The sequence below is a fragment of the Ylistrum balloti genome, unplaced genomic scaffold (genome assembly GCF_031769215.1).
Source record: "Ylistrum balloti isolate Yb309-2 unplaced genomic scaffold, AGI_CSIRO_Ybal_v1 Utg369612, whole genome shotgun sequence".
Lineage (NCBI taxonomy): Eukaryota > Metazoa > Mollusca > Bivalvia > Pectinida > Pectinidae > Ylistrum > Ylistrum balloti.
Genome location: NW_026781887.1, coordinates 212881 through 231509, shown reverse-complemented (window position 1 = coordinate 231509; position 18629 = coordinate 212881). Strand labels below are relative to the sequence as shown.

General features: G+C 33.8%; 2 protein-coding genes across 2 annotated transcripts; one reads left to right on the top strand and one right to left on the bottom strand.

Moving 5' to 3' along the window:
* On the bottom strand, nt 1-12854 carry LOC132546995 (lysosomal Pro-X carboxypeptidase-like). The gene is made up of 10 exons (XM_060210734.1): nt 12696-12854; nt 11705-11845; nt 10265-10366; nt 9813-9994; nt 5978-6135; nt 4668-4840; nt 3993-4157; nt 2478-2627; nt 2379-2422; nt 1-1955 (listed from the first exon to the last, which is right to left on the bottom strand). The coding sequence occupies exons 1-10, from the start codon at nt 12852-12854 to the stop codon at nt 1757-1759; spliced, it is 1473 nt and encodes a 490-aa protein (XP_060066717.1). The 3' UTR covers nt 1-1756.
* Nucleotides 12855-13134: 280 nt separating this feature from the next.
* On the top strand, nt 13135-18629 carry LOC132546965 (signal peptidase complex subunit 3-like). Its single transcript, XM_060210701.1, has 5 exons — nt 13135-13277; nt 13957-14030; nt 14366-14442; nt 14873-14988; nt 15607-18629. The coding sequence occupies exons 1-5, from the start codon at nt 13135-13137 to the stop codon at nt 15734-15736; spliced, it is 540 nt and encodes a 179-aa protein (XP_060066684.1). The 3' UTR covers nt 15737-18629.

Here is an 18629-nt window from a genome sequence, read left to right as displayed (position 1 = left end):
TAGAAATTGTGAAATAAATAAATTTTATTTATTTTTTAGATTGAGTGAACTAATCTGTACATAGTATTGTGTGTACTAATGTTTAGTGCATCTTAATCTATACTAGGTGTACATATACAACTTGAAGGTTAAGCTGTAAAAAGGAAAATAATAGAAAAGACTTAAAGCCATGTGAACCAGATTCCAAAGTCATGGAAATGTATCCGAAATAATAAAGGAAACGATAAGAATGTGTTCTTATAAGCCTGAATTTGATTTTCATCAACTGAAAACTGTGATTCAGTGATTCAGATTGCACACCCACAAAACAGTCTACATACACAAGTATAATGGTATTTGATTATCATGTAAGATAATTCAGTGTTATTATACACACTAAAAGGTAATGTAAAACCATATGTTAAACCGACATGTAATACAATAACTAGATCATTATAATATATGGTTACATATTACAAACAATATTATCACTATCGCATGACACTGATATCAAAACTATTTCCAAAAGATAAAACTGATGTATCATTATGTAAAATAAATTAGGTGACAATTTAAACATCTTTTTTTCATACAAAATTAAGGCATAAATATAAAATAAAAAATAAAAATTCCAGACATGTGTGTTTGTTACATTTGACTAGCTATTAAATCCGATTCTATATCACAGTTGTGCTGGTTTTCTCTCGTGTGCTGTCCTTAGTGATAGGGCCCCAGTTGTTCAATGACTGGTTAGAGATAACCAGTGGTAAGTGAAAACTTCCAAACATGAAATAAAAAAATTGGAAACATTCTTTATCATTTCACATATGTTGATTTGATAAGACAAGCCATAACGATATATTTATAACTTTAATTTTATCCTTAACACTCTTGTTTGTTCAGTTCAGCAATTTGAACTTTTCACTATTCACTGGTTAACTTCAATAAACTTTTGAGTCACTGGGGCCAGATGTCTACATTTACAATCAATGTAACTGAAATTATCTCGACCATTCATATTTACACAAGTGATACTGTAAAACATCTTGGCAATTCATATTTACACCTGAGATAATTAAAAATATCTTAACCATTCATATTTACACCAGATCAATTTCAAGGAATCGGAGAGTATAGATCTGCTGAGGCCATCAGTTAACACATAGAGTATAAAATATCTTTGGAACATTTTACACGACATCAATTAAAAGAAAGCAAATCTGAGATACGAGAAATATGATAGCATATATATGTTGGAAAGGGACACGAAGGCATGATTGAGTGATAAAAAAACCAGTAATAAAGGAGACAACAAAAAAGGCCTCCTTTGCCCCCACACCTGCCCCTTGTTACTTACAATAATTACATTATGGAATGTTCAGATCCTTTATATTAAATAAATGAAGCTCACATATTTTTTTTCTTTTTCTGAGAATGGAAAAAAGCTGCGAAAAATCAGAAACCTTTGAAATAAAAAAATGTTTATAAACATCTTTTACTTAAAACTTTTTGTGAAAATTTAACCGTTAAAAAAAAACTTTGTCAGTATGTAATATTTTCTCATCATTTTGCCTTATATTAAAAATAATTTGTTTTGGTAGAAACTGTTAAAATTTACCAAGTATAAACTGTCTAGTTACCAAGTATAAACTGTTTAGTTACCAAATATAAACTGTCTAGTTAACTAGTTACCAAGTATAAACTGTTTAGTTACCAAGTATAAACTGTATAGTAGTGACTGTTAAAACAATAATTCTGTCCAGGAAACATGAGGAGCTCATGAGTTGTCTCCCTTGACCCATCCTTTAATGATATATTCCTCTGTCTGCCTAGCCTTGGTGATGTCTGGTGTATCCTTTGGGTTTGAGGTACGAAGATCTACATGGTGAGCACCATTAGGGATGATGATGGCTGTAAGACTGGGTGAGATAGACTTCAGCACGCCACCAGAAGACCACGGGTCAAGAAGGCCGTTACTGTCAACAAGTAATGAAGTTTTTTACTACCACAAGAACAAATAATTCTTCAAAATATCAAATACTTCTTCAAAATATCCATGAAGTCATTTCAAACATACCAAAGGTAATGGGTGTCATCTTTTTTAGTGACCCTTTCTTTAAAATGAATAGCCCCTTCACTACAGACATGATGTTATCCATATCACCACAGAACATATCAGGACATGTTGTGATTTGAAGTATATGATTTGTACAAGTATATGTGCAGGAAGGGAGTTTAATAGAGTCCTACAGATGGTAATTGCGAAATCAAGATGAAAACCAGGGGCTCATTAAGGGTTCTTTTCTTGATTACGTAATTTGTATTTAAAACCCTCAATATTGAAGGAACTAGGAAACCCTATCGTAGAAAATTCTGTCAAGATTGCACAAACTGTTTACCTGAAGATGATATTGCTGGCAGTTTTAATGTTTTTCCCCCAAGACTTGAAACCCTACTCTGTTAAACTGTTTACCTGAAGATGATATTGCTGGCAAGACTTTCCGCTCTGTTATGACCCAAGACTTCCGCGGCCGGATTTTGAACTGTTTAAAGCACTCATCAGAAACCTGACTGAAGTTGTAGGTGGTAGGTTCAAACATGTCTGTCACACCATTGGAGCAGGATGGCATCACCATTTCAGTACAAGCCTGTGGAAATTTAGGTCAGAGATTAAAGTAAACAGTTATTAACTATCTATGGCTTTTATTTGCTAGATCAGGAGGATACTGCAAATGTTCACTTTAAAAATTTGGTACCATAAAACATTGTGTAAGCATACTCAGATCTCTGATAAAATTAAGCACTGTCACTGAAGGGAAAAAAGCAGCATTATATCATCAACTGGCTAAAATATTGATATATTGTTACAATATTCTGTAACGCCTTTTACATCCTTCTATTGTAATTAAAAGCAACATGTGAGTTATCGCTGTTATGTACAAATGCAATTTCCAAAACATTGATATTTGTTAAATGCATCAATGTCAACTGTCTTAAGTATCCTGATATATTGATAACAGGTGTTTTCAGTGAGAGCCCTTATGTACATGTAATCACAAATTCTATTCTGTATGTATGTGACAAAAACAGAGAATGATAACCTGTAGTTATCTACATACCTTGTCAGTAATATTTAACATCTATAGATGAGAACAAATGAGAACACACTTTTAACCTAACTTTTCTTTGACAAATTAACCTCAATGATTGATTTTTAAATGATGATTTGATACATCAGTACAAAATGAGTCGAAAATTTCCAAATAACTAATTAAGGTTTTGGATGAGTTTCTCCATTCCAGACTAAGACGTCGCTATAAGACTGCTTTTTATCTGATAGCTCCAGAATTTGGGTGAGTTTCTCCAATCCAGAATAAAGAGGGTCACTATAAAACTGCTTACCTGATATCCCCATTGTTTGAACAAGTTTCTCTATTCCAGACTAAGACATCACTATAAAACTACTAACCTGAGAGCACCAGAGTTTGAACAAGTTTCTCTATTCCAGACTAAAGATGTCGCTATAGAACTGCTTACCTGATATCCCCATACTTTGAACAAGTTTCTCTATTCCAGACTAAAGATGTCGCTATAGAACTACTAACCTGATATCCCCATACTTTGAACAAGTTTCTCTATTCCAGACTAAAGATGTCGCTATAGAACTGCTTACCTGATATCCCCATACTTTGAACAAGTTTCTCTATTCCAGAATAAAGAGGGTCACTATAAAACTGCTTACCTGATATCCCCATACTTTGAACAAGTTTCTCTATTCCAGACTAAGACGTCACTATAAAACTACTAACCTGAGAGCACCAGAGTTTGAACAAGTTTCTCTATTCAAGACTAAAGATGTCGCTATAGAACTACTAACCTGATATCCCCATACTTTGAACAAGTTTCTCTATTCCAGACTAAGACGTCGTTATAAAACTACTAACCTGATATCCCCATTGTTTGAACAAGTTTCTCTATTCCAGAATAAAGAGGGTCACTATAAAACTGCTTACCTGATATCCCCATAGTTCATCTCCAAGACTTCCCACTGCATTCTGATTGACATCTAAACACTTGGCCTGACCAGTGTAGTTGTAGTATACTTTGACTGCCTTAGATAGAGCCTCAATTAAGGCTACATCATCCACAACTTCATTAGACAAAGGGCCACACACAGCCTGTATGTAAAAAATAAAAAATAAACATATTAGCTATAACCATGATCTCATAAGCTACATACAGTTTGTGGTGACCCCATTCTCAAACCTGTAGATCACCTGAATTTATTCTCATTGTCCTGGTCCAGAAATGGGTAACAGTTTCCTTATTTTGGTATACAAAATGACATCTATTTTATATAAGAGTTTCTCTACCAACTGGTTTGTTTCTATCTTTGGTCAATTGAATATTATTTTGAAGAAAGAACAGATGATAAAACAGTTTTCAAACATATAGATCCAAGTCACGAAAACATGGATGTTCACAATAACCTTCCAATGGATTTACAACATATTTTCAGTACAAAGTTTCCTGTTCCTCTACTCATCATTTTAAGAAAGTGTCTGTAGTCAAAGTCACTATCTGACCTCCCAGAGAGCTAAAGCAATAAATGGACCTTAATAATTAGATAAAGTGTTAACTACATATACCTTGCTTAGGATTTGGTACTATACAGAAAAAGACCTCACCTTGATAGGCCAGCCAGGCAGAGGTTCAAGGAAAGAGGCTGGATAGGGATAATCTACCATAGCCAGGTTAAACATGACCTCTAACAGCCATGACTTCAGGGCACCTGCATCTGCACTCGTGTTCAACAGTGCACACAAATCAAATGTGGTGGAAAGGCGTGCCCTCCCCAAGTCTGAAATAAAATAATGGTTGTTAAACTTTTGGGGCAACATATGGAGAATTAATGGTAATGTCACACAAGCTAGGTTTTGGTAAAGATAAAAGAATACAAAAGATGAAAAAACTTTGAGAGAATCTTTCGTTTATTTGGCTTCAGCCAATACACAGCTTATTTGGTACAGAAAAGTATGACAAAACAGAGCTTCCTTTGATATGGACTCTTATAAAACATTGTCTATGCATTCTAGTAAACCTACCAAACTGAAGTGTTCCATTTTGAAACTATGCTTCTCTTTTATAAACTTCAAGCTCATGAAATATGTAACCAAATTAGATCTGGCAAAGCATAAATCAACACAGGAAATAAAGTTCCAAACTACTGCTGGTGTAATGTAATAGCCAATATTGACCATTCTATAATACATAAACATACTAAATATAGTCAGGATGTATGATGAATTAACTTGTCTGTAGCTGCCAATGTGATGTATGATGAATTAACTTGTCTGTAGCTGCCAATGTGATGTATGATGAATTTGTTTGTTTGTAGCTGCCAATGTGATATATGGTGAATTAGCTTGTCTGTAGCCCCTGATGTGATGTATGATGAATTTGCTTGTCTGTAGCCCCCGATGTGATGTATGATGAATTTGCTTGTCTGTAGCCCCCGATGTGATGTATGATGAATTAGCTTGTCTGTAGCTGCCAATGTGTTGTATGGTGAATTAGCTTGTCTGTAACCCCCAATGTGTTGTATGGTGAATTAGCTTGTCTGTAGCTGCCATTGTGTTGTATGGTGAATTAGCTTGTCCTTACAATCTGTGATGCTGTGTACAAGTAGCCCCAATGGTGTTGTATGGTGAATTAGCTTGTCTTTATAATCTGTGATGCTGTGTACAAGTAGCCTCCATGGTGTTGTATGGTGAATTAGCCTGTCTTTACAATCTGTGATGCTGTGTACAAGTAGCCCCAATGGCGTTGTATGGTGAATTAGCTCGTCTTTATAATCTGTGATGCTGTGTACAAGTAGCCTCCATGGTGTTGTATGGTGAATTAGCCTGTCTTTACAATCTGTGATGCTGTGTACATGTAGCCTCCATTGTGTTGTATGGTGAATTAGCTTGTCCTTACAATCTGTGACATTATGTACCTGTAGCACCTAATGTGTTGATGACACCCCATGACTTCCTGATGTTTTTGACACAGGTTGAAGACTCCCTCTTGAAAGAGTTGGTGACAACTTGCAACTGAGCCTCACAAGGGATCTGACCTATGAAGCTCCAAATAGGGGCAGAGGCAGCGAGGGACCTGGAAAAAATCACAAATCTCCAGCTACCAAATGACAGGAAAAGTTACTAATTTTAATTTTATTTTTTGAAAATTTTTCATATATAAATGGTCTTTTTAAGATTATTCCTTTTCTAGTTAGACAAGACTCACATACTTAATAAAAAAGAATCAAATACAACTTTCCAGCAGATCAACAAAGATGCAAATTGTTTCAGACATAAAAATATAGACATAGAATACACCTTCCTTGAGAACAAGAGATCCTAGAGGGATCTTGAATTTATGCCCACCAATATTTTATCTTTATTTTGTTCTTTAACTTTCTTTCCTCTTCTTTCCTCCGTTTCTGCTCATCATTATATGAAGAAACAGTGGTAATAACCTTTAACTGCAAAATCCAAGATGTTTATCTGTTGGCTTTTTGTTTCTCAGATCAATTCCAAAATCAAAAGGGCACAATATCGTACCAAGTGAAACCAACATATCAAAGTTAAAAAAGCTCCATTCAGTACTCCTCAAGAAATAGAAATATCAAACTTTCATTGTCAAATTCAAAGAATGTTACCTGTCTCCCATTTTGCTTCTCTGATCAGTCAAAAAATAAAAAAGGGTATAACTACAGATTATAGCAAACCTACATATGAAATGAGAGAATAATCTACCGAACTATTCTGCAGAAACAGCAGTAACAAACAATAGCTTTCAAAGCACAAGATCACCACCTATTTGCCATCCTGTTTTCTGCTCAGTCCTAAAATAATTTATGCAAAACTAAGAACTAAACTAAAATTGCATATGAAGCAACAGTTTAAGAATAATCCATCCAGTACTTATCCAGAATTAGTCATAACAAACTATGAGTATGAGAAACCAAAATGTTTGTCTATTTGGATAATGGAACCAAAACAAACCTACATATGAAATTTGAGAATGATCCATCCAACACTTCTCCAGCAATAGTGATTACAAACTATAATTGTCGAAAAACCAAGATGCCAACTTGTTTTTCTGATCATTTCATCAAATTCACTGTGCACAGCTCGAAACTACGGTGAACCTGGGCTACATATCAAGTTTGAGAATGATCTATCCAATGTTTCTCCAGAAACAGCCATGATAAACTATGACTTGTTTCTCTGATCATCCCCAAAATGGGCTATGCAGAACTAGGGAAAAAAGTAAAGCTACATATGAAACTTGAGAATGATCAAGAAATACCTGGTAGTGATAACAAGAATTGTTTAAGGATGGAGGTACAACAGACGATGGATGAAGGGCGATTGATAAGTCCATCATCTGAATATGGTGGGCTAAAAAAACTAACTAAAAATGCAAATATAAAATGTTCAATTAAGGTTTGAAACTATTCTATATTCTATGACATTAGTGTCAACATTGATAAAAAATGTCTACACAGGTAGAAGGTTAAATAACTAAAATCTGACATTGTACCCAAACCATCCACAACATTAGGGTATCTGATCTAGAATTTCATGTTTTACCTTACCCATCCACAACATAAGGGTATCTGATCTAGAATTTCATGTTTTACCTTACCCATCCACAACATTAGGGTATCTGATCTAGAATTTCATGTTTTACCTTACCCATCCACAACATTAGGGTATCTGATCTAGAATTTCATGTTTTACCTTACCCATCCACAACATTAGGGTATCTGATCTAGAATTTCATGTTTTACCTTACCCATCCACAACATAAGGGTATCTGATCTAGAATTTGATGTCTAACCTTACCCATCCACAACATAAGGGTATCTGATCTAGAATTTGATGTCTAACCTTACCCATCCACAACATAAGGGTATCTGATCTAGAATTTGATGTTTTACCTTACCCATCCACAACATTTGGGTATCTGATCTAGAATTTCATGTTTTACCTTACCCATCCACAACATAAGGGTATCTGATCTAGAATTTGATGTCTAACCTTACCCATCCACAACATAAGGGTATCTGATCTAGAATTTCATGTTTTACCTTACCCATCCACAACATAAGGGTATCTGATCTAGAATTTCATGTTTTACCTTACCCATCCACAACATTAGGGTATCTGATCTAGAATTTCATGTTTTACCTTACCCATCCACAACATTAGGGTATCTGATCTAGAATTTCATGTTTTACCTTACCCATCCACAACATTTGGGTATCTGATTGATAAGTCCATCATCTGAATATGGTGGGCTAAAAAAACTAACTAAAAATGCAAATATAAATTTCATGTTTACCTTAAGGTTTGAAACATTACCCATCCACATTAGGGTATCTGATCTAGTCTACACAGGTACAACATAAGGTTATCTAACTATTTGATGTTTTACCTTACCCATCCACAACATTAGGGTATCTGATCTAGAATTTCATGTTTTACCTTACCCATCCACAACATAAGGGTATCTGATCTAGAATTTGATGTTTTACCTTACCCATGATCCACAACATTAGGGTATCTGATCTAGAATTTCATGTTTTACCTTACCCATCCACAACATTAGAATTTCATGTTTTACCTTACCCATCCACAACATAAGGGTATCTGATCTAGAATTTCATGTTTTACCTTACCCATCCACAACATAATGGTATCTGATCTAGAATTTGATGTTTTACCTTACCCATCCACAACATAAGGGTATCTGATCTAGAATTTCATGTTTTACCTTACCCATCCACAACATAAGGGTATCTGATCTAGAATTTCATGTTTTACCTTACCCATCCACAACATAAGGGTATCTGATCTAGAATTTGATGTCTAACCTTACCCATCCACAACATAAGGGTATCTGATCTAGAATTTGATGTTTTAACCCATTTGATCTGTCTAGAATTTCATGTTTTCTACCTTACCCATCCACAACATAAGGGTATCTGATCTAGAATTTGATGTTTTACCTTACCCATCCACAACATTTGGGTATCTGATCTAGAATTTCATGTTTTACCTTACCCATCCACAACATTAGGGTATCTGATCTAGAATTTCATGTTTTACCTTACCCATCCACAACATTTGGGTATCTGATCTAGAATTTCATGATTTCTAACCTTACCCATTCACAACATAAGGGTATCTGATCTAGAATTTCAACATTTGGGTATCTGATCTAGAATTTGATGTTTAACCTTACCCATCCACAACATTATCTGATTATTTGTACATCATCTGAATATGGTGGGCTATCTAAAACTAAAAATGCATATAAAATGTTCAATTAAGGTTTGAAACTATTTATATTCTATGACATTAGTGTCAACCATCCATAAAAAATTTGTCTACACAGGTAGGGTATCTGATCTAGGTTAAATAACTAAAATCTGACATTGTACCCTACCCATCCACAACATTTGGGTATCTGGGTCTTACCCATCCACAACATTTGGGTATCTGATCTAGAATTTGATGTCTAACCTTACCCATCCACAACATAAGGGTATCTGATCTAGAATTTGATGTCTAACCTTACCCATCCACAACATTAGAGTATTTGATCTAGAGTCTGACATTGTACCCTACCCATCTAAAACATTAGGGTATTTGATCCAGAATCTGACATTGTACCCTACCCATCCACAACATTAGGGTATGTGATCTAGAATCTGACTTTATACCCTACCCATCCACAACATTAGGGTATTTGATCTAGAATCTGACATTGTACCCTACCCATCCACAACATTAGGGTATTTGATCCTCAGCCAAGCAGCCAGCATTCCCCCATATGATCCCCCAAAGGCAATCACTCTGCTGTTCTGAGCTCCTGGTTCATTGGCCTTCAACTCTTGGATCAGTATAGCAAAGTCAGCCAGTGCCTGCTCAGATGTCAGATACTGTAGTTTGTTAGGATCCTGTGATGAAGAAATAGTGAGAGATAACTTTCAAATTTTACATTGTATTGTTTTTTTTTCATGTTTCTACTGACAAGTTGGAACTTGTATCTGCCCACATCAAACTAATCTCACTTTGGAATTTTTACATATTTAAAATTTTTGTTTTGTAGAACATGCATCATTTCCTTACATTCATTCTATCAAAAAACACATTAATGGTTTTATAATATGTGTTAAAATTAGCAGTATTATATAATTCCATTTGGTTGAAGCATGTTACTCAATTACCTTAGCAGCATCAGCACCATAAGGCAAAGAAGCACCATAGTATCGATGCTCAGCAAAAATCAGCAGGGCTTTCAACTTAGGGGCCAGTTCCCACATAAATCCCTGAATAAGAACATAAAAGAAAAGTGTTATGTAAGCTTACTATGTTTTGAATATCATTTCAAACATTATCATATTTGCCATTTTTGTTAATATGCCCATTAAATGTGATATATCTATAAAGGCATTTTACTTATTAAGTCTAATATATAGCAAAATTGTTGACAAAATGATTTTTAACAATAAATCTGGGACATTTCCATCCATAGAAAGTTTATCAATCTACAGTATCTGGGTCTGGAAGATTTTGAAATATAAGCAAATCTCCACTTTTGTGTTCCATCCTTCAAACCCTAGGGGTGGGTTCTGAATCATATACTATCAAACTGAGATCTGGTGGTTGCAACTCCAGTCACAATTGAATTATTTCTCACTAAAGAGAATTAAAATATCCAAAACAAAATGGTCATTTTCTCAAGTCATCAGTATAAATGATTTAGCAAAATTACTCTCTCCCTAGAGTGAAATGGAGGACTTTCGGATATAAAATTTATAATTCTGACAAAGCACCTTGGAACTTTTCAATCTATCGAAATTTTCTTAATTCTACAGTTCTTCAGTCTGGAGAAGAAGTATCTGAAATGCAATCAAACTCCCCCATTTCAGCCAGCCCTACAGGCCCAAATGTGGGGATCTGCATTTTTGCCCCCATACAATTAAACCCACAAATTTAGACTTTTTTTTATAAAAAATCATCAAAAATACAAATTTCAAATGAAATGTGACAATATGTTTCAAATGAAATTTTTCTGGATCTAGAATAGTTTAGCTACGTATATCCACATTGTACAGCAACCAGTTCATGCATATACTTGCATATTGGGGCCATATAACATCATATTTCAAGTACATGTACATGTCAACTATTTCTTTGAAAAAATAGGCAAATATTTTCATTTTCATATAGCTTTCCAGAACATGCTATAAAAAGAAATCACTAGATGTTGAGTTTCTGAATTATGAAATATGATAGGTATTTAACTTTTATTTCACTCAGAATGAAGTTGACTGATATAATGTATTGATGCCAAGAACCAACAAGCTTTCACACAAGCAAATATTGAATATATCCAGCCAAAACTAAGAAAAATGTGATAAAATGTTGCCATTGATGGTTATCCATTAATCATTTTTGATTATCCGCAAATCATCTGTTAATATCAATAAACTGACAAATGAATTGAGGATATAATTGTGGAATGTCCCTATTTCAAATTATGGATATTGGAATTATTTATAGAAATTTTTCATGGATATATATTTATAAACTGATTTCATAATATATATCCACTAAGATATTTTTTGCCAAAGGATGCAGGATAGGTCCACACAGATACTCACAGTATTGTTACAGAACCATGTAATGTCTCCTTCATTACCAGTGTAAAAAAATATAGGTCCACCATTTTTGTCCCAAAATTGGTCAGCCACTAGATATCTCTGTTTATATGTGTCATCATTGGCAAATCCAAAGTGGTCGACCTAGAAATATAAAAGATTGAAGTACTTATATAATGATACTATTTTTTTTATGTTAATGACTGTAGCGGCATGCAGAAACTTATCTGAGTACATCTGGACTAAAATTAGATGTACCGTACATGTGTAAAAGAACAAGGAAAATACACATTCCAGTCAAGCGGCCAAATCAGGAATTGAATCTGGGTCTTGTCCTGATCATTAACAGGCTCTTTACAGATGATCTGATCACACAGGTACATTTTCCAAGGTTTACTTACTGAAATGTGTGTTGTTTAAATTCAAATCCAAGCTTCAAGCTCTCTTGAGTTACCTTCCCTTAGTAAATGTTAAATAAATGTTTCATTTGTATCAAATAAATGTACTCAAGTTCAATTATCGCTGTTTCTTGGTAGTTGAATATATATGATCCATATAGGCCTTGAAAACGGTGGTAAGAGAGATATCATGAAGATTGTGAACACTTTTCAATCTTGCTTATTTAAAAAAAGTATTGATATTTTGCAAATAATTCATTGGCCAAAATGGTACATGTGTATACATACACTTATTACCAATTATAATTAGCTTCTAACTATAGTAGTAATGATAATAACATGTATTGTATGCACGTAAAACAGGTCGTAGTGTTCCATAAACACAGTCGATGGGAGATAACTCATGCAAAAACAACACCCACACAATTGTCTACCTCTATAACGTTCTATAAGTTTGTCAATAACAAAAACACAGATATGTTGTTTGGCCAATTATGGAAATATCAACCAATTAATAACGAACATAATATAAAAACGGAAAAGAACTGTCGAAGAGCGTGCCCGTGGTACAATTTTAAACTGAAAGTGTTAGTTACCTTTTGTTCGAAGTACGCTGTTTTGTAAGCATAACCACTTTCCCTAAGTTGGTGAGACTTCCGATGAGGAAAACCTTTTCGCAGTGATTCAACACATAATATAGATAACACACAAATCAATGACTGAAATAAAATGAACTGGTTTAACTTAGCCGCCATGATTCAATCATGTGACTATCAATCAAACTAAAATTAAAATGGCAATTCCGGACTGACATAAAAAATACAACAACTGTTATATAATCAAACAAAATATAAATAACTATATTTATATAAATAATACGTGAATAGCAGAGACACTATAATATCTACATATGTTCGAAAACATTTTAAATGATCAAACAACAAATATTATTTTTACGGAATTTCGTCCAACTCTTTCAATTATACTTGACCATTTTAGCTGACGAACACTTCCGGCCAACAAGCCACAGGAAAGATGAACACATTTCTGTCCAGATTGAATACAATTTTCGCCTTCACACTTAGTGTGATGGCGGGATTGACTTTCTGTTGTTTCCTTACGACGGCTTTCAATGAACACAAAGCCCTGGTATACATTGGAACTGGGAAAACCATAGTGTAAGCAATTGATACATAACCGGCTTTCATGAGCTGTTAGGCCACCATCTGGACGTTTCTTCATACCAGTGGCCTTTTCTTTTCTTCACATGCAACTTAGATATGTTATATTTGTGTCTTCCTAGTATGTGGTCAGGCATGTACCGTATGTTTAATTTCTGATAGTATATTCGAGCCTGTGATCATGTTTGATATTTGCGGTCTGTTTTCGTCTAGACTAACTCTGTTCCTAAAATGATTTAGTGGTGCCGATGACCGACAGATGTTAGCATTTACTACTGTATCCTTAAGTCATGTGCATGAATACATATAACTGTACATGTTTTAAATTTTGATGACTAAATGTAACAGAGATTACCATTTATTTCAATGTTTCTGCTAGGACTCAAACCTGGGACTTCCTGGTCTTATACCCAAATGACCAAACTGAAGTGGTCTCTCTAGGCAAGTGGTATATTGCTGCAAATATTCACAAGGGTTAGATACTCCTTTCCAAGAAATAAATAAGAAATAACGAGTTTTCAGGGGTTACTTTGTGGTGCATATGGAAGTATTATTCCTGAGTGCATACATGAGTACCAATGTAACAGAGGTTATTTAATTCAATGTCTCCCTAGGATCCATTCATATTTTGAACATGCAGAAGAACACAATTGTTGAGTTCTTTTGTCTTTTGCAGAAAAAATGTTCCCGACTACAGCGCCACAAGAGAAAAGAATGACCTTGGATTTGTTGTCTTTGATATGCAAGCAGATATCCTTTAAAAGCATTTTTAATCTTAGGTATATTGGGCTCAATTTTCGATATTTAAAAAAAAATACTATTTCGTAGACACTTGATTTCATAAGTATTTATAACTCAATAAATCTATATATGATTATTTTAACAATATGTGGGCATATGAATTTGTAGATTAAGAAGATACATCCTCCAAAAATGCTTAATTTTATAGTAAACATGGTACAAGAGATAGCGTTTTCTGCTTTTGTTGAATCCTGATAGCAAGGTTGCATTTTAAAATGGATACTTACAGTTCTTAATGTCAGTGTGATTTCTTTTCTGAGAAGAGTTTTCTTTAACACACACACATTTATCAAGGATATTTAACTGGAATGTGAAGCAATTGTTCCTGTATCTGACAGCAGAATATGAGACAAAAGATCATGTAAGTATGATAATAAAATCTGGGACTAGAAGGGCTGGATGCATTCAGGTCCCTATAGCTAGTGTTAGCATTTCCTGATTGTTTGATCATCTGACAGTGATATTTATGGTGTAATTTTATAAACTCATCACTAACTTTGCGTGAAGGACAAGGCCATGCTATGGAAATTATTTGATCTTACATTTAATCATTTCTACATTCTAGATTATTAACAATATCCACGATACCCAATATTTGGTTTGTGGCATGCTTTACTAAGGGCAGGGCAGTCAATTTGTTTGAATAGAAATGGAATTGTGCTTGATTGCAGACACCAATGTATTTTTTACATGTAAAACATATTTTGCAGTAAAGAATAGGCAGAAAGCATGACATTACATGTTTATGGTATATCTTGAAATTACATTGTACTTTATTCTGTTCTTTATAGGTTTTAAACCAGGTGGTGATCTGGGACAAAATCATTAAGAGGGGAGAGAACTCTGTTCTTGACTACCGCAGCAGCAATACCAAATATTATTTCTGGGATTATGGCAATGGCCTGAAGTAAGAATCTTTTTGTGTTAAACATAGTTATATTTCCATTTGGGTAGAAAAAAATAACTTTCTTCTAAAGTGAAGTTTTATAATTACACATTTGCCTTTATTTCTGAACATTACATTGGTTGATAAGTTTAATGAAGTACCTAAATATGACACATTTGAGAGAACGCTACCATATTTCTTTTTTTTTTGCTCTTCATGTATGCAAACAAATTGATTCATCACTATTCTATATGTAAAATTTCCTGCATAAATCAGAACAGATCTTCAAATATTAATACAGGCCTTGTAAGGCTTAGTTGAAGCTTGATAGAAATCAAAATCAGATCTGTAAGTTCATCCTTATTTCATAAATGAACAACAACGAAAACCGGATAGGAGTATAAGGTTATAATGACATAATGCTTTTTGTTTTGTTCATGTTGGGTAAGGAACCTAAGAGTACAGTGAGATACACTGTAATCTAAATGTACATGAAGATGCACTATTATTCAATATGCTAGACAGCGGTCATTTAATTGCTATTTCTGCTATAGTGTTTGTCGTATTGATAATTGTGAGAATTTTCTTGCCATATTTGTGTGTCATATCCTCTGGACTTTCCATTTTCTGTATTTGTAGAGGAAACAACAACGTGACTCTGACTTTGTCATGGAATGTCATTCCTAATGCTGGAACCTTGCCAAAAATCAGAGGAGAAGGATCTCACAAGTTTAAATTTCCCAATGAGTACAGCACAAACAGGCTTTAGTACACAGGACTTCTGTTATAACTTCTATAACAATAAATGTGCTTTATAGTTGGGGATGGTTGAAACCGAACATTTAAAAAAGTATGATATATTCTATGGTAAGGGTTTTCAGGTGTGGCATATAACAGTAATAATGTGATGAACAGACATCATCATATAATGTTGATATCTCGATAATGATTGCTTTGATCTTGTATGAAAAAAATTTACGTAATTCATAACAGTCTATCATTTAATAAGTAATCAAGGCCTTGATTGGGTTCTGATGGAAATGGCAGCAATATACCAGGTAAAAGTATCAATACACTTGTAGGATTTGCTTCCAGCGGGGATTTTCAGGGCAATTTTATAGATGTAAGACATCAGAAAAAACACAGTTTTTTGGCATTCCTATTTCTTTTATTTAACAGAACTGTTTTTCCTCATCAAAACAAAAAGACTAAGAGCTTAGTATCATTTTCAGCAGTAGAAGAGAATCTGAGGACAAGCATATAAACATATTGAAGGATATGTAGACCATCGTGTTGATAATGTTTAGAAATATTGTCCAAATTATGCATAAATGTAAACAAGTTCTCACAGTTGACAACTGCTAAATGTTGTACAAGAGTACTGGAAGTGATATACTGACATCACTAGTGTTACGATGAATTTATTTTACATCAGTCCCTTTTCTTTATTTTGAAAAAAATGTATTTCAAGGGAATATTGATTCAGTAGAATAGATATTTGACTCATTGTATCATGTTTCATATTGAGGTGTTGATTTTCTTCCTTATTCTATACAGTTAACATGATTGTGCTTACAATAATTTGACCACCTGTTTCAGTAACAGATCAGAATTACTGGGAGTATGTACTATAACATTGTCAGTGTAAGTGTGTAACATGCAATCTGTACTCAGCAAATTTGTTTTAACTTATTGTTAAGATTTGGGGTATAACACAGAGGAATACAAAGTTTTGCTCCAATTCTGTTAAGGAGTTGCCATACTGTATATTAATTGTTATAGACTCCATCCATGTTTAGTTCTAGTGACTTTACATGAGAGAGATATGTGTGAGTGGGTCATTGATCTATTAGTAACTGTATTTCACCTCTCCGCATACATTCAATTTGTTATAGAAGGTTGTATCTCCTCTCGTGTCTGAGCTAAATCAATCTTTCCAGAGTTATCATCTGGCATCCGAGTAAATTGTCATCTTAGTGCATTGATTTACAGATCAATCAGATCATGATATAGACATTTTAGGTGTAATAGATGAATGTTTGAAGTAATGCTCTGTAGCGACAAATGTACGATTCATCCATTTTTAAGATCTATTTTGATATTTGAAAATCTGCATAATTTTTCATTGGTGATTTAGATCATCATTTTATTTGAATTTAGGTTACTGATTGCTGTTTGATGTTGTAATCCTCAAAAACAGCTCCTGTCTCGCCTAGTTCTCCTGAAGAATAATGCATTTGGTGTACATTGTATAATAGTTTTCCATTTTAATAGCAAATTAATACTTATTTAGTACTTACAAATTAATGTAGACAGGGACATATGTACCTATATCCTCTTATTATGTCAAGCTAGCTTCTCTTCCTTGTTTTCACATCTACAACACTTATTTGACCAAACAAAAATGAAAAAAGACAGAAATGTACCAAGAGGTGGTTTACTTATTGTTGCTGCTGTTATGTAAATTTTGTGTACATGTACACATTGTTTCTTGTTAAGTAAATAATTTGTAATATTATTATGTAATTAATGTGAAGTTCATTGCTTTTTTTCACATCAAAGTATAATCTATTCATCTTATGAAATAATTGCCTTCCCCCCCACAAGCGCTTCTTTGTTCATAATGTGTGATTGTTGAGTGTTTTATGGCAATGAACATTAAATACGATTGCAACTTTTGAAAGGTATCTACAGTATCAGATGCATATTTTATACCTGTATCTAGGAAATATCAGATGTTTGTTGAACTTTAATAAGCAATGAATGGTGCTGAATGTTTGGATGAGATTTGCACTGATAGTATGTTATTGTTTTGGTAATGGTGTGTGATTAGTGGGAATGGGAGTGTGTGAGTTTTTTGGTAGTTGTATGTTGTGGTTGTATCTGGTATAGTGAGGTATTCAAATTTTGATATGGTTGGTGGAATTATTTTGACAGCAGGATTGTCTGTGTAGCATGTATCTTTGATTTTTATTTCAGAGTCAGGGTAGGGATAGGGGAGATTTGGGTTTAGAAAATTAATTAATTGCAGATTTAATTGCAATTCCTATGTGATTACTGCAACTAAAGATGCTACATTAGATCTTTGTTCATTGTGTAAAACATACCTTAATTATAAACAGTGTTTAAATTTCATAATCAAATATAATTTTCAAGATGGTTTATAAATATGGACATGTGAATGCTTCATGTTGTAATAAAGATTTGACACAGGTTTTGATGAACTGCTGGTTTTCACATAAAATGAAATTCAGATAATTTTGACCATTCTAATTTCATATCCATTTTATTATGTTATGCTTAAGGGTTGCCATGCAAATGAAGATACATCTGAGTTTGACAGACAGATACCATAACAGTGCTTTCCCTTTTTTTAATGTAACATGTCGTATCTACTAGACTTTTGCCACAGTGTAATTCTGGGGTGATATTTTGTAATTATATATCATGAAGAATTTTTAATTTCATAGATCAGTAGTGAGTAATAATGTTTTGGTATGTTAGCTGTGTGTAAATCTTATTGATAATAACTGTATCAAAACGATTATCGGGTTTAAATGATGAGTTGAGCAGAATGCTGTTAAATATTTAACAGTACAGGTGCAGTGAAGTGAGAGTGATTTGGTATTGTAAGAGTGAATGAATAAATGTTATAGAAAGTA

Excerpts from the sequence above, each read along its gene's own strand:
- LOC132546995 (XM_060210734.1), bottom strand. The coding sequence starts at position 12,854 with ATGGCGGCTAAGTTAAACCAGTTCATTTTATTTCAGTCATTGATTTGT. Across the intron at positions 11,846-12,695 it reads CAGCGTACTTCGAACAAAAG|GTCGACCACTTTGGATTTGC; the intron begins GTAACTAACACT and ends TTATATTTCTAG. Across the intron at positions 2,423-2,477 it reads GGGTCATAACAGAGCGGAAA|TCTTGGGGGAAAAACATTAA; the intron begins GTCTTGCCAGCA and ends TAGGGTTTCAAG.
- LOC132546965 (XM_060210701.1), top strand. The coding sequence starts at position 13,135 with ATGAACACATTTCTGTCCAGATTGAATACAATTTTCGCCTTCACACTT. Across the intron at positions 14,031-14,365 it reads TGTCTTTGATATGCAAGCAG|ATTTATCAAGGATATTTAAC; the intron begins ATATCCTTTAAA and ends TAACACACACAC. Across the intron at positions 14,443-14,872 it reads AATATGAGACAAAAGATCAT|GTTTTAAACCAGGTGGTGAT; the intron begins GTAAGTATGATA and ends TGTTCTTTATAG.